Raw genomic sequence first — 26,092 nt, forward strand, 5'->3', positions numbered from 1 at the left:
GTATCTCAGTGTCTTTCATCATGTCTTTGTGTCGAGCTCGAAGGCTCCACAAGTTGTCGTGGTGTTTGGTTGTTTGTCTTTTTTTTTGTCTCAATTTTTGTAACTAGGCGCTGGCTGCCTAGAAAACCTTAAGAAAACCTTAAATACCCCCCCCCCCCCCCCAGTTTATCTTGCAGCTCAGTGGGCTGCAAGATAAACTGAGACATGCAAACTTTTCAAGTCCAAAACACAGAACTCTTCCAGAACCCAGAAGCTGATACATCACCACTTTAAGTGTGAATTGCATGAAAAGCATCAAACCTGCAGCTCAGAGAAACTTAATCTCAAAACAATCTGGTCATAAAAACAAACAAACATTCTCTTTCTTAACCAGGCAAAGGCAAAAGGAAGTTCAGAGGTTGTGATATTTAGTACAACGAGCTAGCAAAGAACCTTATAGCAACACATTAGAGATAAGAGATAAGAGACAAAGCAAAAAAATAAATAAAACAAACCCAGAGAAAATGCTAATACCTTGTCAAAGAATAGTTTCATGTGAATAACAAAAATGTCAGATAGAACCTGATCATTCTACAATTTATGTTTGTATATTAATCAGGTAGAGGTCATCAATAATCCCACCAGGCTTCCTTCTTCTCCCTGCACAGACATTCTCTTGTTTTTTGTGTGTGTTTGTTTGATTTTAAACTGTGCAAATAAATAATCTCTTAATGAACAGTGGTTAAACTGTTTAACAGACTGACAGCCAATCAGAGAGCAGTATTATCTGACCTTGGATTGACTGTATATTTATTTAATCTGAAGTTCACGGTCCTGCTGTGTGTGTGTGTGTGTGTGTGTGCAGATGTTGCAGATGGATGGTTGCAGTGCTGCGACGCTCGGCCCCAGCTGGTGGAGCAGGCAGCTCCTTGATTGGCTGGTTGTAAGCAGGACTCTGTGCTCCATCAGGTAGCCTCCAACTCGCCGGAGGAGGAGGGGGGCGGTGCTTGGGGGCTGAAAGGCGGCCACACAGAAGTCCTTCCTGCTGGGCTTCACTGCACCAGCCAGGAAACGTCATATTCAGCAGCTGTCATGTATTCCTATAGCTGACTATAATGACTTTATGAGCTTCTTTAATGATAAAATTCTAACTATCAGAGACAAAATTAACCACCTCCTACCCTCATCAGGCACCGTTCTCTCCCCAAACACAGGCACCTTAGAAACAGCTGTAAATCCTGACATATATTTGGACTGTTTTTCTCCAGTCGACTTTCCTGAACTAACTTCAATGATTTGTTCAGCTAAACCATCAACCTGTCTCTTAGACCCCATCCCAACTAGGTTGCTTAAGGAAGCCTTACCCTTAGTGAGCACTTCTTTACTAGATATGATCAATTTGTCTTTAGTAACAGGCTATGTACCACAGTCCTTTAAAGTAGCTGTAATTAAACCTCTTCTTAAGAAGCCTACTCTTGATTCAGGTGTTTTAGCCAATTATAGACCTATATCTAACCTTCCATTTCTATCTAAGATCCTTGAGAAAGCAGTCTCTTATCAGTTATGTGACTTTCTACATAACAATAGTTTATTTGAGGATTTTCAGTCAGGATTTAGAGGCATCATAGCACAGAAACAGCACTGGTGAAAGTCACTAATGACCTCCTAACTGCATCGGACAAAGGATTTGTCTCTATACTTGTCCTGTTAGATCTTAGTGCTGCATTCGACACAATTGACCATCAAATCCTTTTGCAGAGACTGGAACATTTAATTGGTATTAAAGGAACTGCATTAAGCTGGTTTAAGTCCTATTTATCAGACCGATTTCAGTTTGTACATGTTAATGATGAATCCTCCGTGAAGGCAAAATTTAGACACGGAGTTCCACAAGGTTCTGTACTTGGACCAATTCTATTCACCTTGTATATGCTTCCTTTAGGTAATATTATTAGGAAACACTCCATAAATTTTCATTGTTATACAGATGATACCCAATTATATTTATCAATGAAGCCTGATGAAACCAGTCAGTTAAACAAACTCCAAGCATGCCTTAACGACATAAAGACCTGGATGACCTGCAATTTTCTACTACTAAACTTAGATAAAGTTATTGTTCTTGGCCCTAAACACCTTAGAAACACATTATCTAATGATATAGCTACTCTGGATGGCATTACCCTGGCCTCCAGCACCACCGTAAGGAATCTGGGAGTTATCTTTGATCAGGATATGTCCTTTAACTCCCACATAAATCAAATCTCAAGGACTGCCTTTTTTCACTTACGTAATATCGCAAAAATCAAGCACATCCTGTCCCTAAAAGATGCAGAAAAACTAGTTCACGCATTTGTTACTTCTAGGCTGGATTATTGCAATTCCTTATTATCAGGCTGCTCTAACAAGTCTCTAAAGACTCTCCAGCTGGTCCAGAATGCAGCTGCTTGTGTATTGACTAAAACTAGAAAAAGAGATCACATTTCTCCCATTTTAGCTTCGCTACATTGGCGTCCTGTAAAATCTAGAATAGAATTTAAAATCCTTCTCCTAACTTACAAAGCCCTTAATAGTCAGGCACCATCATATCTTGAAGAGCTCATAGTACCGTATTACCCCACTAGAACACTGCGCTCCCAGTATGCAGCTTACTGGTGGTTCCTACAGTCTTTAAAAGTAGAATGGGAGGCAGAGCCTTCAGCTATCAGGCTCCTCTCCTGTGGAACCATCTTCCAGATTCAGTCCGGGGTGCAGACACCCTCTCTATGTTAAAGAGTAGGCTTAAAACTTTCCTTTTTGATAAAGCTTATAGTTAGGGCCGACCAGGCTCGCCTTGGATCAGCCCTTAGTTATGCTGCTATAGGCCTAGACTGCTGGGGGACTTCCCATGATGCACTGGGCTCCTCTCTCCTCCTCCTCTCCATCTGTTTGCATTCATGTAACATCAATGCATGTCACTAACTTTGCTTCTTCCCCTGAGTTTTTTTAATGCTTTCTCATCTCACAGGAAACCCTGGGTGCTGGGCCGAGCCTTCACGGTCCTTCACAGTCCTGTTGGCATCCTTCCCTGGCTGTTGCTGTTGCTGATACTGTTGTCGTTATGATTGTTGTTCTTCTGTCCACCCTCCCCCTTTCCCTCTCTCTTTCTCTCTCTCAACCCAACCGGTCAAAGCAGATGGCCGCCCACCAAGAGCCGGGGTCTGCGTGAGGTTTCTACCCGTTAAAGGGGAGTTTTTCCTTACCGCTGTCGCAAAGTGCTGCTCATGAGGGAATTATTGGGTCTCTGTAAATGAAAGAGTTCGGTCTTGACCTGCTCTATGTGAAAAGTGCCCTGAGATTACTTTTGTTGTGATTTGGCGCTATATAAATAAAAATTGATTGATTGATTGATTGATAGCAGCTTTGTGATGCCCTTTGAGTTTGTCAACTATGTTACAGACAAACTATGTGCCATTACAGACTTTAATAAGTCCTACACTTGTAACATATGATTTTAAGGGCTCTTGTGTCTATTCTGTTATATGCACAATTATTTTTAAAAAGGATTGTAATTTTTTTTTTGCAGATATACATGTAATCTGTTCAGTGCTGTCATTAAGGCCAGGAACTTATTTTTTAAAATCATAAATCTGCCATACAAGTCATTTTGATAGCATTAAGAGACAGAAGTGTGAGAGCAGACACATGACGGGAGCTGAACTACTGTGATCTGAACATTTCTGTAAGATCCTGTATCACTCAGAGGAAAAATGTTTTTAATGCAGTCTAATTTAAAGCAGTTGTTACACTTGTCTCAGTAACAACATGGTTAATGCAGATAAACAGGTCTGAATTTAAAACAGACACACCGTGTTTCTGTCTTCAACCTCAGGACCACAGACGTCACAATATCTATCCTCCTGCAGCCAAAGTACCAGCAAGGTCACCTTGACAACCAGAGCTCCTCATCAACCCCCCAGAAAGCCTTTTATCTGAACAATCTACATGATGGAGCCCATTTGTGTGTCTTTTTAAACATGTGATTCAGAGGAGCCAAATGGTTTTCTGTCTGATCAACATTAAAGCAATGCAAGCTATGAAGAAGATGGATATGCACGTTAAAAAAAGAGCCATCAGTCTCTTCAGATAACAGTATATACAAGTAGTCCAGTGGCTAAGATGGTGATTTAAGATGTTGCCACTTTATCGTCCCTTTTAGATCCCAAAGTTGTGAGTTTGATCCCAGTTAAAGGCAGCGTTCACGCAGAAACATACAGGTGCTCCCAGTCTGCTGACTGAGGCTGCATAGACTGTCCTTCTGATAAGACCCTCTCTTTCTCTGTTTTTAGTCACCTCAAACCTTCAGGTTTCATTCACAATTCAAAACTGTCTTTGTCAACAATACATACAAAAACAACATAACATACTGGCAACAACACAAACAAACCTTTTCACCTGTTCTACTCCAGCTCCCTTTCATATTATAAATATGTCAGTTGTGCAAGCCTTACTTACTGAACAATTTAAATTCAACATCTGAAAGCCTGATCATGCTGATGTTTTTCTCAGTCATGAGTCATGATAGTTCAGGCTTAACTCTGCTGTCTATCAAACAGCAGCTCATTAGTTTGATCTCACCTGTGGGCAACTTTAATCTTGGTAGAATCAAAACAATTCAGATTCCAGCATTTTTTCAGTAATCCAACACGATTGCTTTTAATTAACTAGTTAGAGACTGACTCTGAAGTTATGAGGATGTGATGTCATCCTCAGATCAAATGCACACAGAGGAACAGAGTGAAGGGCCCTGCCTGGGATCTGAGGCTCTTTAGATAATTGGACGGTCAGTTAGGACCATCTAGTGGACAGATAGCAGAACTACACCAACTGATGTGTGATTTTTCTGACACAGACTGGTTAAGACTAGTTTTCACATCAGTCTGATGTTGTCATAGAAATGGACCGTGAAGTTATGAGGAAGTGACGGCATCCTCAGCTCAAACCCACACAGACACCAGGACTGACGAGGGAGAACGAGCAGCTTCTTCTCTCCTGATGTTTCCTTGACACATGAAGGTGGAAAGTGTCTGTAAGTTGACCTGAAGTGAGTTCAGCAGGTGAGAATCATACCAGAGAAATCTGTAAATGTCAGATGAACACGATCACTTTGATCACATTGTGTTGTGTCACTGTTTGACTGAACAGCTGAAATGTTTCTTAATGTTGATCGGCTGTTTCAAAAATGTTTATTTGATGCTTGCAGGTATAAATATTTTTAAGTTTTCCATCTAAGTTAAACTATATTTTGACAATGATTTAAATGTATCACTGTTAGTGATTAACAGGTAAAATCCGCAGCAGCTTGACTTTAATCGCCATCATCAGTGAAAAATGCAGGAAGTGTCAGAACTGGTTGGACAGTTTTTATCAACTTGACTGAGGTTCAACAGTCATTTTATATAGGGGTTTCAAATCAGGGTATATTAAAGATGTTCACACCAAACGCTGAGGCGAGAGAGAGGAGCAGACAACCAACGGGAGTTTATTTCATTACAAACGAACATACACAACTCAGAAAATCACCAATGCAGCCACACCCAATCCCAGATGTTTCCTGTTTGTCTGGCAGCTGGACATTTTTTGAGTGTGTCAATGTCCGGCTTTGCTTCCTCAGAGATTGTAGCTGGACCTTTCAAAAACAAATACAATAGTACAATTCCATACGCTATCACATTTCTTCGCTTCTACACTTACAACACTGAGACTGACTCTGTTTATCTGAAGCTCATTTTAAACAGTCCATGTCTCAACTGTTCCAAAGGCTGCAGAATCATTTCTAGACGGACCAGATCCAGCCCAGACTGGAAGAACTTAGAGGCTGCTTAGGGCCCCTCAGCCATCAGGGGCCCCAAACTAACAGAAAATGTGAACTATCCTTTGGTTTCTCCGTTCAACTTTTGTCATAATTTAAATATAAGACAAATGTAAAGATTTAAAACCTTCATTTTCTCTTGGTGCTAACTAACACACTTAAATCCCAACATTGCCTTTTATTGGATCGGGATATAAATGAGCACAAATTTAGAGCAAATTTGGACATTATAACAATTTTTGAAGATTTTAACAAATAACAGTTTTGAAGGGCACATTATGTTTTTGGGATTGTAACTAAAAAATGTGAAGGCTCTTTAGCAAAATTTAGGATTATGAATTTTGGGATTGGAAAAATATATTTTGGACATAGAAATTCCAACTTTTGGAAATAGAATAATGACATTTTTTGGGTGTACTATGACAAATTTTAAGAAATAAATGTGGTCCTTATGTCATTTTGTACTTTGGGGTTGTGTAACAAATTCTCAGATTAATCTCTTTTTAGTGCCTCACCAATGTTCAGATCGCCCCTGAATATTTGTGACATGTTATTGAGATGAATAAGCACTAATGTGTGGGTCTGTGATGTGCAGCTTGTTGTAATGAATGAGCTTGTTGTTGTGTTTGTGTGAAGGTGTTTCTCTGCTATGGATCAGTGTGAGGACAGAGAGGAGGGAGTCCCTCCCTCTAAAAGCTCTCTGTGTGGGGAACATGACAGCCAGACCAAAGCTCAGAGGTGAGATGAGGATCTCTAACTGTCCATCACTGTTCTCCACTCACATCACTGCACCATCATTATTCACACTCAAAGCTCTGTGTGTGTTGTGTTGAAGCCCAGACCAGCAGCACAGACCAGACTCTGCAGGACCTGGACCTGGACCTGAACCTGAACCCAGCTGTGTGTCCATGAAGAGTGACCGGTCTATGGATCGGCCTGTTTACTTCACACATGGACCCCGGTCCGATGATCAAAGCTACATTTTTTAAACTGAAAAGTTTTTCATTATTATTATTGTGTTTTGTTTCCATCAGGATTCAACAGAAGAGACCAGACTACCCTGAACCAAGCTGTGTGTCCATGAAGAGTGACTGGTCTATGAAACAGCCACTTCACTTCAAAAGTGGACAACAGTCTACTGATCACACGTAAGTGTTTTAAACTGAAAGTGATTTATCTATTATTTATTCATTCATTTTTTAAATATTTGTATGAAATAAATATTTGTAAAAAAAACCCCCCACTATTCATGCTTTTTCAAATAACATATTCGGATTCGGGTACACTTCGTTTTTGTGATAGATTTGTTCCAAACAGGCATGTTTGGTGTCATGGTGGCGTTTTGCATTCCCACTCTTCATTATGGCCACTGTTTGATTGCAATTCAAGCACAATGGTCTCATATTTCTCTCAGGCAAAATGAACTTGTGTTTTTCAGTCCAGTCGTCCTTAAATGCATGTTTTTCACTGTCAACATCTTTTTTTCTTTTTGGTATCGGCTACTTTTCAACAAGAAATTTTATGTTATCACCTGCAGCTCCTACAGACGTTCCATTTAGAATATTTAACACAGAAGAAGTATGATGTCTTTGCTATTAACATGTTGACAATAAAACATTCTTTGTCTAAGAAGAATTATATTGAACATGTGCATTTATCAGTGTTTTGTTTCCATCAGGACCCATCAGAAAAGACAAAGTTACCCTGAACCCAGCTGTGTGTCCATGAAGAGTGACTGGTCCATGGATCGACCTATTTACTTCAGACATGAACATCAGTCTGCTGATCAGAGGTCAGACTGTAAAATGTTTTCTGTTATTATCCAACTCTCCTAATAAGTTTGATTGATTGTGGAGATTAATTCTTGACCTTAGTGACTAATGTTTTTACACACAATGTTCTCATAAATACAAACACACACACACACCCTACATACACTTTTCAAAAACCACAAACTTTATCTGTATAACAGTTTTTAAAACAGAGGTACAAAGTCTTTACAGAGACAAATGATCAGAGGTAAGACAGAACAGCCGAGTGTTTTATGTGGATCCACTGTGATAGAACACAACACCTTTAACACTGATGCCATTATTTATTCTAAGACTTCATCTTTTCTTCACAGAGTTCATCAGCAGAGCTCAGAGGTTCTCAGTGGTCAGTCTGTCCAGCAGCATCAAACACACCTGGACTCCATATTTATGGTGTGTAAATGTAAAGCACAGCTACTACTGCTAACTACAACAGCCACAGACTAAATACTAAACTACCATTCTGGTCCTAACAGTCTCCATGCTGCACTCTGTAGACCAGCAGGTTTTCAGTCTGTCACAGATGATCTAATGTTGACTTCTACCAGTTAAATTTACATTTTATTCTGTTCCAGCTGCTGGAAGAGAACATTGTCAGTTTTGTGAAGAACGAGATGAAGAAGATGCAGAAGGTTTTGAGTCCAGATTACCCAGAATGCTTAGAGAGTCAGAGGGAGGATGAGGAGATGTTGGATGGTGAGGATGAAGAGCGGAGGAGGAGCAGCAGAGAGGCATTTCTGAAGATCACACTGCACTTCCTGAGGAGAATGAAGCAGGAGGAGCTGGCTGACCGTCTGCAGAGCAGTAAGAGGATTTTAACAGATTTAACATGATGGAGAGGAAATGGAGGCAACATGGGAGAGGTTTATATTTCAAACTCTGCTGTTAATATGATGCACACATCTGCATCAGATCTATGAATTCTTCTGAGCTGAAAACAGTCAGAAACTGTTTGTCAACAACTGATGAGCTGAATAGATTTCATAGTGGAGGAAAATATAAACATCTGCAGTTTAATGTTTACATTCTACCAATTTACTGTAAAATCATCTGAACGATTTAATTTGTTTGTTCATTCAGGAAGTCACGCTCCAGAGTGTCAACGTAAACTCAAGTCTAACCTGAAGGAGAAGTTCCAGTGTGTGTTTGAGGGGATTGCTAAAGCAGGAAACCCAACCCTTCTGAATCAGATCTACACAGAGCTCTACATCACAGAGGGAGGCACTGCAGAGGTCAATGATGAACATGAGGTCAGACAGATTGAAACAGCATCCAGAAAACCAGACAGACCAGAAACAACTATCAGACAAGAAGACATCTTTAAAGCCTTACCTGGACGAGATGAAACAATCAGAACAGTGATGACAAAGGGAGTTGCTGGCATTGGGAAAACAGTCTTAACACAGAAGTTCACTCTGGACTGGGCTGAAGACAAAGCCAACCAGGACATACAGTTCACATTTCCATTCACTTTCAGAGAGCTGAATGTGCTGAAAGAGAAAAAGTACAGCTTGGTGGAACTTGTTCATCACTTCTTTACTGAAACCAAAGAAGCAGGAATCTGCATGTTTGAAGAGTTCCAGGTTGTGTTCATCTTTGACGGTCTGGATGAGTGTCGACTTCCTCTGGACTTCCACAACAATGAGATCCTGACTGATGTTACAGAGTCCACCTCAGTGGATGTGCTGCTGACAAACCTCATCAGGGGGAAACTGCTTCCCTCTGCTCGCCTGTGGATAACCACACGACCTGCAGCAGCCAATCAGATCCCTCCTGAGTGTGTTGGCATTGTGACAGAGGTCAGAGGGTTCACTGACCCACAGAAGGAGGAGTACTTCAGGAAGAGATTCAGAGATGAGAAGCAGGCCAGCACAATGATCTCCCACATCAAGACATCACGAAGCCTCCACATCATGTGCCACATGCCAGTCTTCTGTTGGATCACTGCCACAGTTCTGGAGGATTTGTTGAAAAGCAGAGGGGGAGGAAAGCTGCCCAAGACCCTGACTGAGATGTACATCCATTTCCTGGTGGTTCAGTTGAAACTGAAGAATGTCAAGTATGATGGAGGAGCTGAGACAGATCCACACTGGAATCCAGAGAGCAAGAAGATGATTGTGTCTCTGGGAAAACTGGCTTTTGAGCAGCTGCAGAAAGGCAACCTGATCTTCTATGAATCAGACCTTACAGAGTGTGGCATCAATATCAGAGCAGCCTCAGTGTACTCAGGAGTGTTCACACAGGTCTTTAAAGAAGAGAAAGGGCTGTACCAGGACACGGTGTTCTGCTTCGTCCATCTGAGCGTTCAGGAGTTCCTGGCTGCTCTTCATATCCATCTGACATTCATCAACTCTGATGCCAATCTGCTGGAAGAAGAACAAACAACAACCCAGTCTTCTAAAGTCTTTAAAAACCAACATACACTAAAACATCTCTACCGGAGTGCTGTGGATGAGACCTTACAGAGTTCAAACGGACACTTGGACTTGTTCCTCCGCTTCCTCCTGGGTCTTTCACTGCAGACCAATCAGACTCTCCTACGAGGTCTGCTGACACAGACAGAAAGTAGCTCACAGACCAATCAGAAAACAGTCGAGTACATCAAGAAGAAGATCAATGAAAATCTGTCTGCAGAGAGAAGCATCAATCTGTTCCACTGTCTGAATGAGCTGAATGATCGTTCTCTAGTGGAGGAGATCCAACAGTCCCTGAGATCAGGAAGTCTCTCCACAGATAAACTGTCTCCTGCTCAGTGGTCAGCTCTGGTCTTCATCTTACTGTCATCAGAAAAAGATCTGGACGTGTTTGACCTGAAGAAATACTCTGCTTCAGAGGAGGCTCTTCTGAGGCTGCTGCCAGTGGTCAAAGCTTCAAATAAAGCTCTGTAAGTGGATGGATGACTAGAAAAGTACTTATACACTATTTGATTATAAACAAGACTAGTCCTAGTATATGGATGGACTGTGTATGGTCAATGTGTGAAACTGTGGCCAATTTTTTTTACAGTCATAGTCAGTGGTAGTGTCTATAATGTGAATTCCTGGATATTAAATGTCCATCTGCAATTTTCTGTGGTGGTCCCAGTAATATTTGTTGTTAAAGTGTACTGAAGTAGCATATCACATGACATGATTAAGCTACATTTGAGTAAAAAAAAAGGTATAAATGCAGTTGTAAGAACATTACTTTCCACTCATATCTTGGGATGTTTCATTTGAAAAATAACTTATTTTAACATCAATTGTAACTATTCTAATTATTTTTATTTCACTTTCATCTGTTTCAATCTTCGGATGTCTGTAAACATATGGTCTTATTCATATGTTAATGTAGGATTAGCATGCTAAGCTAACAGTCTATCATCTTGTGACTTCCACTGTGACGTCTTTCAGAGCACAAAAACACTGTAAACACACCTGTCACCTACCCAGCACAGTGCTGTCAAACTATAAACGTCACTGCAACAACTTATCTTTATACAGTCTATAGGCTACACACACACACAGCACGACACAGCTATGCTAACAATGCTAGGCATGCTAATTAGCTGCTAGCTGCAGTGCAGGCTGGTAAAATGGATCTACTGCATTTGTTTGTATCCATGGGTTTGTGCTCCTGTCAGTGTCAGAGCCTCCATGTGAGGTGCTTGGTAAATGTGTGTTTTTAAAACTTATTTTGGGGCTGTGCTGAGAATGACATGTGACTGCTACTTCATCACTCAGTCAGTGAGTCAGTGATAGACATTCTGGGTTATAGGGCTGGTCCATGGCAGGTCCAGCCAAAAATATCAACAAACCTTTAATATTTTATGGAAGGGAAATAACATTTCTTTATCATGTTAATCACTAATTCTTCTTCAGGCTGAGTGGCTGTAACCTCTCAGAGAGAAGCTGTGCAGCTCTGTTCTCAGTTCTCAGCTCCCAGTCCTCTAGTCTGAGAGAGCTTGATCTGAGTAACAACAACTTGCAAAATTCAGGAGTCAAGCTGTTGTCTGCTGGACTGGAGAGTCCACACTGTACACTGGAAACTCTCAGGTCAGGATACAGCATCTATAATTTTGTTATCTTGAACAATGAGAATAAAGCTGACTCTGAGAGAGATTTTAACAGTTGATCATTTGCATGCTGCTTTATATTCAGATCAATGTCAATTATTCTGCACAACATCTGTAGGACTCTGATACTTATGATTAAAAAACACTGTGTTATCAATCTTTTTATATTTCAAGTCTGTCAGGATGTCTGGTCACAGAGGAAGGCTGTGCTTCTCTGGCCTCAGCTCTGAACTCCAACCCCTCCCATCTGAGAGAGCTGGATGTGAGCTACAATCATCTAGGAAATTCAGGACAGAAACTTCTGTCTGCTGGACTGAAGGATCCACACTGGAGACTGGACACTCTCAGGTATGGACAGACGGGTGGACACTCTCAGGTATGGACAGATAGGTGGATACTCTCAGGTAAAGAACTTTTATGCTGAACATAAAAGTTCATTCTTGATCATGGATGTAATAGTTTGAAGGTCATGTAATGTGAGTGAAACCTCTGGAAAAAGCTAGTAAGTCGACATAAAGTTATTCCTTTTTTAAACTTTCATGTTCTCATGGTGTTGTAGGAGCGTTAATACTTTATTAATGAATTACCTCGTCATTAGGGCACCACCTCCTTTTTGGTTAGGATTTATTAGTGCCAGGAGGAAGCACTAACCCTTGTTCAGTTTAATCAGTGAATCAGTCTTACAGTCGTAAGTTCTTGTCCCAATCAGTGACCTCTGTTTACTGCAGCTCAAAGAAACAACCAAACACTTTTAGGATAAATGAAGACATTTATTAATAGCTAAACGTCTTGAGGATACATGATAAAGCATAGATAATATAATACATACAGATAATATACAGAACATTATAAATAAAAAGAAAGTAAAATAAATAAGCCTAAGAATGATAAAAATTAATAAAGAAAATTATTCAGTTAGAGTGACTCGAGGCTTAACGTGTTGTACCGGGGAATGCTGAGGGGAAAAGCTAATTCAACTTCTCTAAATAAATTCTTTCATTTTAACGTTATTCGACATCAACCCTTGATCACAAAGCCATGTTATGCCTTACTATTGAGGTGTGTCGTCGTGGTAGAGGCGTCATCTTGGCAGGTCCAGCGTTGTTGGTGCAGCATCATCAGCGGTGTTGCAGTGGTGCAGCTGTGGGCTGTGGTGCATCTCAGTGGATGCAGAGGTGTTGAATGCCGGTAAAGAATCAAGCTGTTTCAGGCTGCTCTGAAAGAGTCTTTAGGCCGGCTTCACTTCTGGTTTTCAATATTGCTCTCAGAGAGCAGGTTCAGTATCAAGCCTTCTTCTTCTTCTTCTTCTTCTTCTTCTTCTTCTTCTTCTTCTTCTTCTTCTTCTTCTTCTTCTTCGGGAGCTTACGTTCAGGCTCTATTTGGCTTGTAGTAACTTGAGTTAAGTCTGACTACGCTAAAGTCTTCAGCGGCGTCTACTTCAAAATAAAATACTGTACGTGTTTACTTCAAATTAAATTACTATACGTGGAAATACGAGACTTAATGTTACTAATAAAACAAAACAAATTAACTTGTTGCGATAAAAGATTAAATTCGGATACATTTGATTGAAAAACAAATAAAAGAGATGTCTTAAGAATTTTCTTGAGTTCTTGGAGGCCAGCTCAAAGAGGAATCTCTTTGAGGCTGTTTTTATAAGTTAGAATAAGATGGGAGGAGTTTTGGGGATGTTCTAAAGGGGTTCGCGCCGAACTATTGATGAATATTCAATTTCTTTGTACTAGGGGCTTTAGGTGTGGCTGGTGATCTGCAGCCTGCGTCTCCTGAAGTAAAGGAATTTGGGAAAATCTAATTCTGAGTTTTTACACGCAAAAACGCACACTTTAAGTCACTGTTGCCTATTATTTCACATTAAGCTGTAAACACATTCCTGTTATAATGTCCAAGCATTCATGATATTTCTGATTAATAACGGTCCTGTCAGCTTGTATCATATTTATAAAACCATTAAAGAAACAGCTGAGCAGTTCACGCAATTCATGATAAGTCATTTGTTCTAATAACAAACATTGACCTTCATATTAACACTTCATGATGTCTAAGCATACAACCTTCACTAGGTCAACTTTCTCAAACTATCTACACATCTTAAACCATCTACTGAAATAAAGTTTAATACTAAAGTGATTAGATTAGATTTTCAGAAACATATTTAAATATAAGTTGACATAACTCCTACTTCATAATATAAAAACATTCAACGTGACTATTGTTTAACAATAAAAGAAAACTTCAAACTCAAATCCTTCAAATATTATCTTTACATTTCTATTATTTTAGAAACTTCAATCTTTGAGCCAAACTTCTCGTCTAATTTAACTACTAAAATATGATTGTCTATGAGGTTAATAGATCACAAGTTAAACACTTAAAATACAAATACATGGTTATTAAACATTCATGAACTCTTCACATAAGGAAATTTAACTCTTGTCAATAGAGGGCAGTGTTGTTACCTGTAGTCTTACCTGAAGTCTTAGATCTCTTTAGTAGATAGTCATACATATATAAAAGTTATACCATTCTTCTTGTATTTACACGACAAATAACATGATATAAGTTGCATAATGATTAGACATTTAATTTACATGAATGTCAGGTTTGCCTCAGATTTGCAAAGGGGGCTTCACAAAGTCCTCAGGGATGTGGATTAGTTTATGGCTTTGTTGATAAGAGCCTGTCTTCCATCTATAAGGTGGGAGTTGTTTTCCTCTGGTCCAAGTGGCCTTTAGGGTCATTTCATGCTTTTGGTTCGTGTCATAATTCAACATATCGAAATGGTTTCAAGGAGGTCTTCCTGTGCCTATAGGCATCACTGATCGAACCCCCACTTGGAGGGTTACAAAGGTCAGTTCTGTAGGCCAAGGGTCCGCTCTTACAAACTTAGGAATCCAGAGAGTCTGTCTCTTATCAGTAGTGTTTTCTCCCAGAAGCCAAAGGAAGCCAGTAGACTGCAGTTGTCATTTCAATAAAAACACTTCGTTTTAACAGTTTTGGTTATTCTGTGCTGTTGTTGTCATCTCTTCCCCATTTCTCATTGAGTATTTTACAATGAGTGAAACAGCGCCCCTCTAAATGTTATGTGGTGAATGTGTGGTTAAACACTATATTGCACTTCTACTGTAGATTAATATCATGTCCGTGGGGAGGCCAGACTGAAATTGGCATCCCTTGGTGAAAAAAAATTGAAGGATTAACCAATCAGATGAGGCTACCCTCATGCCACTGCCAATCTGTGACTAGTCAGGACTATACCAAGGGAAGCCAGCCAACCTTTGGCCTCTCACCAATCAAATCATAGCATGTTATCAACGTCATTGAAGGGGGGATAACCGTTAGCCATTTGATATCACTGGTAGCAACATTAGCAAGTGTAGTGATGGAGGGTGGAGATTTGGAGTTTTTAGTAAAAAACAATTTTACTAAACTACCACTACAGCAGCAACTCAAAATTATATCTGACGGCAGGCCAACACCCAAACTAGGGCTGCATATGGAGAGGAAAAAAGGAGGGATTCAGACATTCAATGAAGAAAATTATGTTCGCAAGGAGTGGCTAGCTGGTAGCACTAAACTTCAGCGGTTATTTTGCTGGCTGTGTCTTTTCGACAAGGATTCGTGCTCACTGAATAATCCATGGGCCACTACAGGATTCATGGACCTTGCCAACCTGTCACAGCAATTGAGAGGCACTGTAAATCAAAGAGTCACATAGATTGTGCCGTGAAATTGAAGCTTTTTGGGCGCGTCAGGATTGACGAGGCTCTGGACTTGGTGAGAACCATTAGCACAAAGAAGCACAATGAACAGGTGAAGAAGAACCGGGATATTCTGATGAGACTCATTGTTGCAGCCTTGTACCTTGCGCGCCAAGAACAAGCATTCAGGGCAATGAGGCCGCTGGCAGCTCAAACGGGGGCAATTTTGTGGAGCTGGTACATACATTTGCAGAGTTTGACACTACACTTTCAGAGCACTTGGGATCGCCTTCCTCTTCAAATAGGGTGAGTGAAATGCACACCCCCTTCTCCCTCTATGGCTTTACTGTTGACTGAACTGCCCATGTACCTATGTGTGCAGTTTTTGATGTGGTCATATTGCTTAATGTGCCATGCTTGCCTGGGTTTAGCTGAATGTGTTAGTGAGTCCGTGGAAATAGACTGAAGTTTTATTGTGGTTGTTAACGCATATAAAATCAGCACCACGGACAGCACTCATAGGGCCAGGTTACCTGAATAGAAGCTATTTGTTTTGATTGTTTATGGCCTCTGCAGGTCTGTTACTGGGTTGTTATGTGTTTTAGGTCATGTTGTATAATGAACATTTGGTCTAGTTTTAAATGATAAGGGAGTATGGAGAGTATTTGTGTATTTCAAGCACATACAACGGGGCTTATAAGTCATGTGTTTGATACATGTAGACTACTGATACTTTATGATGTAGCCTAAAAAAAAAACTTTAAACGTCTCCTGATTTAATTTGTGAATGAATGCTTCTTTTATCCATTATCGGATCTGTACTGTGCATTAAGCGGCCGGTTATGCATTTAGTGGGGGAGGGAGGGGGGGGGACATAAATTAATAAGAACATGCATAAATTGTTAAGATGTTTAGGACTGTGTGTTTGAGAGAGAGAGAGAGAGAGAGAGAGAGAGAGAGAGAGAGAGAGAGAGAGCGAGAGAGCGAGCATGTCAGTAAACGCAAGTGTCGGCTGTTGTGTGTGTGTGTGTGAGTGTGTGTGTGTGTGTGTGTGTGTGTGCGCCGGGGCGCGTGTCGGTGATACAATTTGATACAGTTTTGTGTAAAATGACAGCGGCGTGCTAATAGCTCATCTGGTTACATTACACTGGCTGTTAAAGCAGCAACGTAGTCTTTCATGTCTCTCTTGTCTCACTTGGCTTCCTCAAAAGTTTTCCCCGCGCCACTGTCTCTTATTTTCCTTAAGAATCAAAGATTGGTTACCAGAATTAAAGAACAAGCGGTTGTCCTCCTACAGTGTCCCTGAACTCATCAGAGGAGAGTCCATCTATTATTTTATTAAACATGTATTTGTTGTTCATTCTAAAGAAGTTCACGTGTATCATTTAGAACTTTCTAACTTGTTGTTGTTGTTTCTTATTGTGTCTTTCAACTATTATTGTTATTATAATTATTATATATTCAAACCAAATAAATGAACAGCCTTAAAGGTTCATTTATTCTCTGACTCCGACATTACACCTTAATATTCATCTTGATATTGAATTATTGAAGTCAAGTCAGTTTTATTTATTCAGCCCCAAATCACAGATTTCCTGTTTGACTCCCTCAGAGCCTCAAGTTGGATTAAATGACAAATTACAAATTGAATTTTGTAGTTTGACTGATCTGTTAAGAGGTTACTGTAGTTATGCAGTGATGTTTAAAAGAACTTTATTACTTGTCACTGATGTTTTATTTAGATATTATTATTATTATTATTATTATTATTATTATTATTATTATTATTATTGTTATTGTTATTATTATATTTTTTATAATTGCATTAAAATGTTTTGCTGTCTTATAGCTGCATTTATTCTCTGATAACTTAATTTTCACCTTGAAGTAAAGTCTCCTTTAATATTGAAGTCATGACAGGCTCTATCCTCAGCACAACATGCAGAGGTCAATATTTAATATTCTGATTCATCATGTCTGAGGACATATTTGTACATCACATCTTCTTCTTCACGTCTTTTCCTCTCAGACTTCAGTGAAAGAATCCAGCAGACAGTTGAGACAGATGAGTTGCAGCCTGTTTCTGTGTCACTCTGACAAACTGAGGAACACTGCTTCATGTTGAACAGCAGTTAGGACTCATGTTGGATAGAAAATCATTCTGACTGTGTTTCTTCCTCCAGGTTGGACCATGGTGGAGAGCAGTGGTTAAAACCTGGTGTGAAGAAGTGTAAGTGTGGATTTAATTTGATTCATGACAACTAAACAGCACACAGTCAGTTTCTCTTTAAATACAAAGTTGGTCTTTGTGGTTTTTATTCATTAAAACATTACTGACAAAATGTGTCATTAAACTTTATAGAAATGAACAACAGATCAGAACTTAATCAGAGAATAAATCCATCAGGTGTGTCAGATGATAAACTGCTGCTGTGTTGTTTCTTCTTCTCTTCATCAGATTTCTGTGAACTCACACTGGACACAAACACAGTAAACAGAAACCTCAAACTGTCTGACAACAACAGGAAGGTGACATGTGTGAGAAAGAATCAGTCATATCCTGATCATCCAGACAGATTTGACTGCTACTGTCAGCTGCTGTGTAGAAATGGTCTGACTGGTCGCTGTTACTGGGAGGTCGAGTGTAGAGGAAGAGTTCATATATCAGTGACTTACAGAAGAATCAGCAGGAAAGGAAACAGTAATGACTGTTTGTTTGGATTTAATGATCAGTCCTGGAGTCTGTTCTGCTCTGATGTTTATGGTTACTCTGTCCGTCACAATAAGATCAAAACATCCATCCCCTCCTCTTCCTCCTCCTCCTCCTCTTCCTCCTCCTCTGTCTCTAACAGAGTAGCAGTGTATGTGGACTGTCCTGCTGGCACTCTGTCCTTCTACAGAGTCTCCTCTGACACACTGATCCACCTCCACACCTTCAACACCACATTCACTCAGCCTCTGTGTGCTGGGTTTGGGCTCTGGTCTCTTGGTTCCTCAGTGTCTCTGTGTCCTCTGTCTGAGGAAGAGTCTCCTCCTGTGTAGACAAACAGTCACACTGCTGACTGAAGACAGCTGCTGAAATCACTGTTCACTCTGTTCACCAGTGAACAACAGAAACTGGAAGTGACAGCAGCTTCCTGTGTTTAAATGTTGATGGTGGACGAGGTTTCACTCTGGTTTCATTTGGATCACTGACTGTGCTTTAATGTCAGAATATTGTTTCTCTTAGAAGTAGTGAAATGATCTCCTCTGGGCTGAATTGATGTGTAAAAACTGTGTTGACTCTGATTGACTTCAGTAAAGTTTTCTTGGAGCAGCATCTAGTAGCTGTTAGTGGCTGTTAGTTATTCCATTTTATCAGGATCTTAAAGTGAAGTTTTTCCTGAAAATGTCCAGCAGACATCCCAGTCTGTTTGACATCAGCTCAGTTTGTGTTAAATCATGAACATCAACGTATGTTTCTATCTGATGTAATGTGTCTGACATGTATGTATATAATAACATGTATGGGTTGCTTTCCTTTAGTTTTTCTTGCCTCTGCAGGTGATGTAAATATTGTCTTGTAAGCTCATGTTTGCTGGGCAGCTTTGGCTGTTTTACACTTGAATAAAAATATTCATTCACTACTTATTCAGAGAACATCACTTGTTTTTTACATGGATGTGTAATGTTATACTACTTCTACTTCTACTACACTACTTGTGTTTTTCTCTCATTAGAACATTTATGACAGAATGAATTCTGGGAATTCACGATCTCACAACAAAACAGCAACACTCCTCTTCCTCCTCCTTCACCTTCTCCTCTTCTTCCACCTCCTCCTCCTCTCTCCTGTGTCCCCCTTCTCTTTCTCCTCCTCTTCCCCTTCTTACTCCTCTCTCCTCCTCTTCCTCCCCCTGCTCCTCGTCCTCTATCCCCCCTCCTACTTAACCTCTTCCTCCTCCTCCTACTTCACCTCTTCCTCCTCTTCCTCATCCTTCTCCTCCTCCTCCTCCTCCTCCTCCTTTTCTTCCTCCTCCTCCTCCTTTTCTTCCTCCTCCTCCTCCTCCTCCTCCTCCTCCTCCCCCTCCTCTCAGCAGCTGGTGATCACAGAGTGTAAATAGTAAACACTCCTCTGCTCTCTGTAATGCAGATAAACAGTGTTTGTTTGGTTCTGAGCTGCAGCTGATGATGAAAACTCCGACGCTCCCTGAAGAGACCTGCAGGCTGAGCGGCTGTCAGTCAGTCACAGCTGGACAGATGTTGCTTTGTTCCCGACATCTGAAACCTTATTCATCTGAAATTATTTCTCAATGAAAACATAAAACTAACTTCCTTGTTAGTGCCACAGAAACAGAAACAAACAGTTTCCCTCTGAGCAGTAAACAGCTGTTGAAGCAGTTTTCCTCTCAGTTCTGGATTATGGAGATGTTATATATCAACATGCTGCTGCCTCCAACACACATCACAATCATAACTGGTGACAAATATGCAAAAATATAATAAATTCTCAGTGTCACTTAACACCCAAACCCAGTTAATACAGTACAAATTCCTGCACATCACCACAGAAAAACTTTATTTAGAGTTCTCTTAACTTTTTATACATTTCCTGGAACTTTCCTGAGTAATTTGCAGGTATGTAACTGTACATTTTAGGACATTTTACAGAAGGTGGTGAAAATTTAGTACAAATTATAAGAAAATATATTAAGTTGGTAAGTAGCCACTCATTATATTTGGGCAGTGATGGAGGAATTATTAAGATAATTTACTTAATTCACATTTAAGAAGCTGGAATCAGAGAATTTGGACATTTTCTTCTTAAAAAATGACTAAAAATCATGAACCAATTATCAAAATAGATTAATTTTATCCTTGGCAACTAATCAATTAATCGACTAATCATTGCAGCTCTGCTATACGGTATACTCTAAACATAAATAGCAACTAGAAAGTCTTTTGAGACACAAATTATCACAAACAAAATGAGGAGATAAAGTTGGAATAATTAATTAAACATTGAAAGTGTATCTGAGGGAACAGAACTTATGTACTTTTACTTCAGAGAGGATGATGGGAGATTGAGTCAGTCCTGGTATTATCAGGACATCTGGTGGCTGAAACAGTTTCTCACATCATGTGATCAAACAGACTGTAATGTGGAAAAGTCTCCACCAGGTAGAGTCACAGACCAGCTGACATCCAGGTGTGTGTGTGTGTGTGTGTGTGTGTGTGTATGTTCTGGTATTACTCATGTTGTGAGGACTCGCCTCCCTTTTGAGCACAAAACCATAATAAAAATTATTAAATTTTAGGGTGAAAACAGGTTAAATTATTTAAGAGCTTTTTTGGGGATTTTTAAAACTTTTGTGAATTACTATATATTTTACAGTTTCCTGTATTTTGTTTGGTTTTTGTCTGTTTTTTTTTTCTTACTTTGATGCCTTGTGTCATTTGTCTTTTCAGCCTCAGCCGAAAAAAATGGTCACATTGCCAAGTGCATGGTTCAAAAGGGTTGTACTTAGTCTCTTAATTAATCCTGGGTATGTTTTGGGCATAACATGCAATAAACCAATCAGAGTGTCATCTCCCATTCCCTATAAAAACCAGGTGCACTTGCACTTTGGTGGACTGCTATTATAATGGTGGATTTAGCCAAAGCCTTTATGGGACCCTAAATAGAATTTGTCTCTGGACCCCAACACTATATACTAATTTTATTAGTTGTAGCTGTGTTGCTTACATCATACCAGTGTCAGCCTGGCATGTTTTTACCCTTCTATGGTTTCTTAAATTTTAAGATTTAAAACCATTGAGGTGGTCTTCTTCTTTGGATTTCTTGGGTTTGTCATCTCGTTTCTGCTTCTTATCTGAGATTTTGACACATTATAGTCCAGGTAGCCTGCAAGACAAGAGAAAATGAATATTAGCTTTGAGTTGGATCTTATTTTTGTACACTTACACAAGTACTGTACTGAGATACAATTTAGAGGTACTTGTACTTTACTTGAGTATTTTCATTTTCTGCTGCTTTATATCTGTGCCACATTTTAGAGGGAATTATTGAACCTTTTACTTCACTGAATTTATTTGCCAGTTTAAATTACTAAGGATTTTACAGATCAATATTTTACATCTAAAACATGGAATCAATTTATTAAATATTATCACTTTACAGATTAAATTACCCAACAGTACATATTAGATATTAGTACATATTACATCAGAATGCTTCTTACATGTTCATGCAACAGTAATGATAACATTAAGAGCAAACATTCAATTGTATTTCAGAGTATTTTTACTTTTAATACTTGATTTTGCTGATAATACCTCTGTACTTCAGTAAGATTTTGAAAGCAGGACTTTTACATGTACTGGAGTGTTTTTGCATCCTTGTATCGTTTCTTCTACTTGAGAAAAGATCTGAATACTTCTTCCAACACTGCTTGTAACTAACTTAGCAAGCTAATAACAGTGAGCTGCTGTAGCTTCCTCAGGTTACCTTGGGTGCTGCCCGGATTTGACAACTTGTTTCCCTGACTCGTTCATTTTGTTCTTCTTATTCTTCCCCATGTTATTGCAGGTTATTTCACTACTTTACGTGTTATATTAACAAAACAATAACACATATGGAGCAGCATGTATAGGTTTTAACCTATAAACCTCAAACTCAGAAGAGAGGATGTTTCACTTGTAAATGCCTCTGGTTGGGGACATCAAGCTCACAGATGTATTTTCATAAGTCTTTCAAGCTGCCATTTTAATGTCCATCACCCAGTGATGCTTAAATCTGTCTCACCCTCTTGTGGGACATTTCAAACGCTCTTGGAGGCCCTCTGGTGGCCCTCTGGTGGCCATGGGCGAACTTAGCAGGCTTTGTTTGCTTACTTTGTTTATCATACTGGCTCTGATTTCAATGAGGTTTTCCTGGTTAAACAGAGTTTAATGTTTGTCTCCAGTGTGTCTGAGGACACAGATGTTATAATAATGAATCACAACAATGAAGAACAGAAAGAACAATTTATTTGTCTGTTTTGCACATATCACAGAGATACAACAGACTGCATTAATGCATCTCAACACTTTTTATTTCCTTGTTGGAATAAAAGTCAAACATCAGACTTTATGATCCAACTGATAAGGATTTATACTGTTAATATTTAACTTTTGTTGCAGGTTTTTCGTTCCAAAGTTCAGAGCTGCTGTTCTGTTATCAGATTTCCTTAAAGATCACTTCAGGTTAAAGATTAATACAGAGAGTTGAGACTGTTTGTGAATCAAAAGACCTTAAAAACTTCCTGCTGTCAGTTACATGTTTGTTCTTCTTCTGGTTGGTTTCCTGTTGAAGCTGCTGATTAATTTCATCTTCACTCATCAGCTTCATTCAGATTATTTTCAGCATCTAAAGGTAACGTAACCAACAGTTTTCATCATGTTTGTGTTAAAATGATCTGATAACAGTAGAGATGGTTGTTATAGTGATGAGTTATGTTGATTTGTTCGCTGCATTGGTCAAATGAACGAAACTCCAGAAGAAATAAGAAAAGCATCATTTTGCCAAAACTGAAATTCAACCTTCAAATGTTTCTTTAATTCTGTGGTTCATGTTGAGGCTCCACTTTGTGTTGGTTTATTATTTGTCTAACTAGATTATTTTCTCTGCCTATTTTACGTAGAATATAGAGGAAAATAATATTAGAAACACCTGTACAATAAAATACAGTCCAGTACATCAACACTATGAACCTAAAAAATGTCAACATTGTCAACAAATTCACATTCACAAAGGTTGGATTAATTAGACGACTGTTAATAACACTGATTCATTGTTGGATTTAGTCTCTTAAAACATTAAGATACATTAATGATATTATTTAATGTATTTTTGGGTCACTAATTTTTTTGGTCAGTTACAACATAAGAGATAATAATATACGTCAATGTGAATATTATCTCTTTACCTCCCGCTGTTCCACTCTTCACCGCTCCAGCTCAGACTACTAGTTTGATGAAGAGTTACATGAATATGAACATGTACTATGTGTAGTAATAGATATACATTTTTGTTTTATTAGCTTTCAACTGAACACTGAATGTACTGTACAAAGTAATGTGATTATTTACCAACATATTTCAGATAAAATTAACTCAAACTGTTTCAAACTGTTTTAAGTTTGTTTTTTAAAAACCTTTCCTTGAAACCAGGAATTGTGTCTTCCATTAATTTCATTGTCAGAGTTTTATGGCTGTATGAAGGGTCACCCCCTTCAGTCACCTTAACCCTTTCATGCATAGTGGTCACTAAAGTGGACAGCTATTCAAAAGCTGTTTTCTTATATATGCATGGGTTTTGATGGTATAGCTGCACATTAGCCACCGTAATGGACTCTAGTGTGTCATCCCATACATTCCCATCCATTGGCCAGCCTTTGTAAGTGCAACAAAAACTTTCTCAAAATCAAGATGGCCACCGGCTGGCTGGAAACACTCAGCAGCTAAGGAATATCTTGCCAATCCTTCTATGGTAGTAGACCCTTGCAGGTAAATAAAATTTTGTAACATCAAGTAACAACTAAGGAGTAATACAATTGTTAAAATTTTTCAAAAGTATTGATTGTATGTTGGGAGAAAATGACAATAATCATCTGTCCACTAAGTTGGACATCAAGCAATATATTACTATAGTTCTATATTTCAACTACAATTATACTATTACTGCGACTTTGTTGTTCTTGAAAATACCTCATCTGCTGTAACTTTTTTGGCTGTAAATGAATTGATTTATGTTATTAGAATGTAACTTGCAGTTTTGAGGGGATTAAGGATCCTGAGGATGCTGAGGAGGATAAGTATGCTGAGGGAGCTGAGGATACTGAGGGAATGCCTGGCACCTCAAAAGAATGTCTGGATTAGAACTTCTGCATTTCAAGTCATTTGTAGCTCATGTGCTAATAAATGCATTAAGACAGAGGGGAGAGGCTGAGGAGTCAGGAACAAGGTACAATGTTTTGCATTGCACTGAACAGTATTAGAATATGTTAAAACATTAGTTTAACAACTTTGAAAATATATATTATTTTATAGTTTTCAAATAATACATAATTTTATTCATTGGTTTGTTAAATACATATTCCTAAAGTTGAAAACTCAAACGCATGCTGTCCACCTGAGTGGACATGTGAAAAACTCCTTGTGCATGTTCAAAAAATGAAGTTCAAATATTTTTTTTCATGCCTAAAGAGGAATAAAAACGCTAAGGAAAAAAATCCTGACTGAGGTTATCATAATTCATGCATGAAAGGGTTAAAACTTACAAACATTATTACAGTTATTATAACTTTATAGTGGTGTCATTCAGTTAGTGAAGGACAGTTGCTGGTCACAGCCCAGCAGAAACAGTTTGAATGTTTTATAGGTAACCTGGTTTGTGATTAACTGTGATTAAAAGTCATAAAATATATTACACTAAGAGATCTCTGACAATGTTTCTTGTCACAGATATATTGTTTAAATCATATTTTCATTTATGATATTCAGTTATTTAACCAGGCTGAGAGCTGCAGCAGCAAGTAAAAGTACAAAAGCAGCAACATGTTTTTCTACTGTAGCTCTGCATTTAGTGTTTAGTTTGACAGATTTTACATGTTCACTCTTGTTATCTCAATGGTTCATTTTTTGTAGATGAAGTGAAACATCAAGGTTCAAAGTTCTGTTCATTCAGTCATATAATCTTCTGAACTAACTTCCTTATTATCCAACACTGGCTAAAGGGCAAAATATGACATGACTATAACAAATAAAAGAACAAAGAATATATACATGTTCATGCTCTTTCAATACAACATCCTCTCTTATCTCTAAGTCATGGAACAAAGGTAGTCTGACAGTAATTTTAGATTAATAGTTCTGAACAGCAGTGAGGCAGAAAGACATCAGTTCCATCAGACTATGAGAACACAGATAATAACACTGATTCATTGTTGGATTTAGTCTCTTAAAACATTAAGACACATTAATGATAATCATAAAGAGATAAAATAATGATGTTATCAAACAGTCCCCGACTCCTCCACATACAACATATGTTACATATCCTACAATCCATATCCTATCCTCCTTTAGGGTTCTGTTTACATCAGACAGACAACAATGACATTAGTTTGTGGACAGATGAACATCAGTTTCCAGGTAAATCAGAATACTGCGGCACTGTGAGATTGTTTAATGTCCTCACAGAGAGTCTTGGCAGGTTCCTCCTGTGTGTTTGGAGCTGAACTCTGCTGCAAGGTTCACTGGTTTAATATCATCTTTATGGTTTTGGACTTTGACTGTGAAGTTATGAGAGAGTGACAGCGTCCTCAGATTGATGATGAAGGACTGATGAAGGAGAATCAGCTGCAGCTTCTCTCTGTGTTTCCTCTACAGGTGAAGGTAGAACGACTCTGTGACCAGATGTAGATCTGAATTCACCTGGTGAGTATTTTCTTCTTTCTGCCACACAGCTGAATAAAAATATATCATGTCATCAGTTTTTAAACAGAAGTGAACTATAACTTGCTGCATATGAGTCTCTAGTGGACAAAAATACAACTGCATAAAAAGGATTATAGTTAATGCAGTTTCTTCAACATGTGTCCACAGTGGAAATCTTAAAGTAATGACTGACTTTGGCTCCATCTGGTGGTAGAATAAA

At 38.9% G+C, this 26,092-nt stretch overlaps 1 protein-coding gene across 1 annotated transcript; it reads left to right on the forward strand.

Moving 5' to 3' along the window:
* The first annotated feature begins 6,841 nt into the window (after nucleotides 1-6,841).
* Nucleotides 6,842-19,040, forward strand: LOC121881894 (NLR family CARD domain-containing protein 3-like). Its single transcript, XM_042389702.1, has 9 exons — nucleotides 6,842-6,978; nucleotides 7,509-7,622; nucleotides 7,956-8,034; nucleotides 8,217-8,445; nucleotides 8,737-10,525; nucleotides 11,502-11,675; nucleotides 11,870-12,043; nucleotides 17,598-17,644; nucleotides 17,873-19,040. Exons 1-9 carry the CDS (start codon nucleotides 6,911-6,913, stop codon nucleotides 18,454-18,456), a joined length of 3,258 nt encoding a protein of 1,085 aa, XP_042245636.1. The 5' UTR covers nucleotides 6,842-6,910; the 3' UTR covers nucleotides 18,457-19,040.
* The last annotated feature ends 7,052 nt before the right edge of the window (nucleotides 19,041-26,092 follow it).

The sequence above is a fragment of the Thunnus maccoyii genome, chromosome 17 (genome assembly GCF_910596095.1).
Source record: "Thunnus maccoyii chromosome 17, fThuMac1.1, whole genome shotgun sequence".
NCBI lineage: Eukaryota > Metazoa > Chordata > Actinopteri > Scombriformes > Scombridae > Thunnus > Thunnus maccoyii.

Bases quoted from the DNA above. Each gene is read 5' to 3' on its own strand.
- LOC121881894 (XM_042389702.1), top strand. From the start codon at position 6,911: ATGAAGAGTGACTGGTCTATGAAACAGCCACTTCACTTCAAAAGTGGA. The intron at 10,526-11,501 runs GTAAGTGGATGG...ATTCTTCTTCAG, and splicing joins AAAGCTTCAAATAAAGCTCT to GCTGAGTGGCTGTAACCTCT. The intron at 12,044-17,597 runs GTATGGACAGAC...TTCTTCCTCCAG, and splicing joins TGGAGACTGGACACTCTCAG to GTTGGACCATGGTGGAGAGC.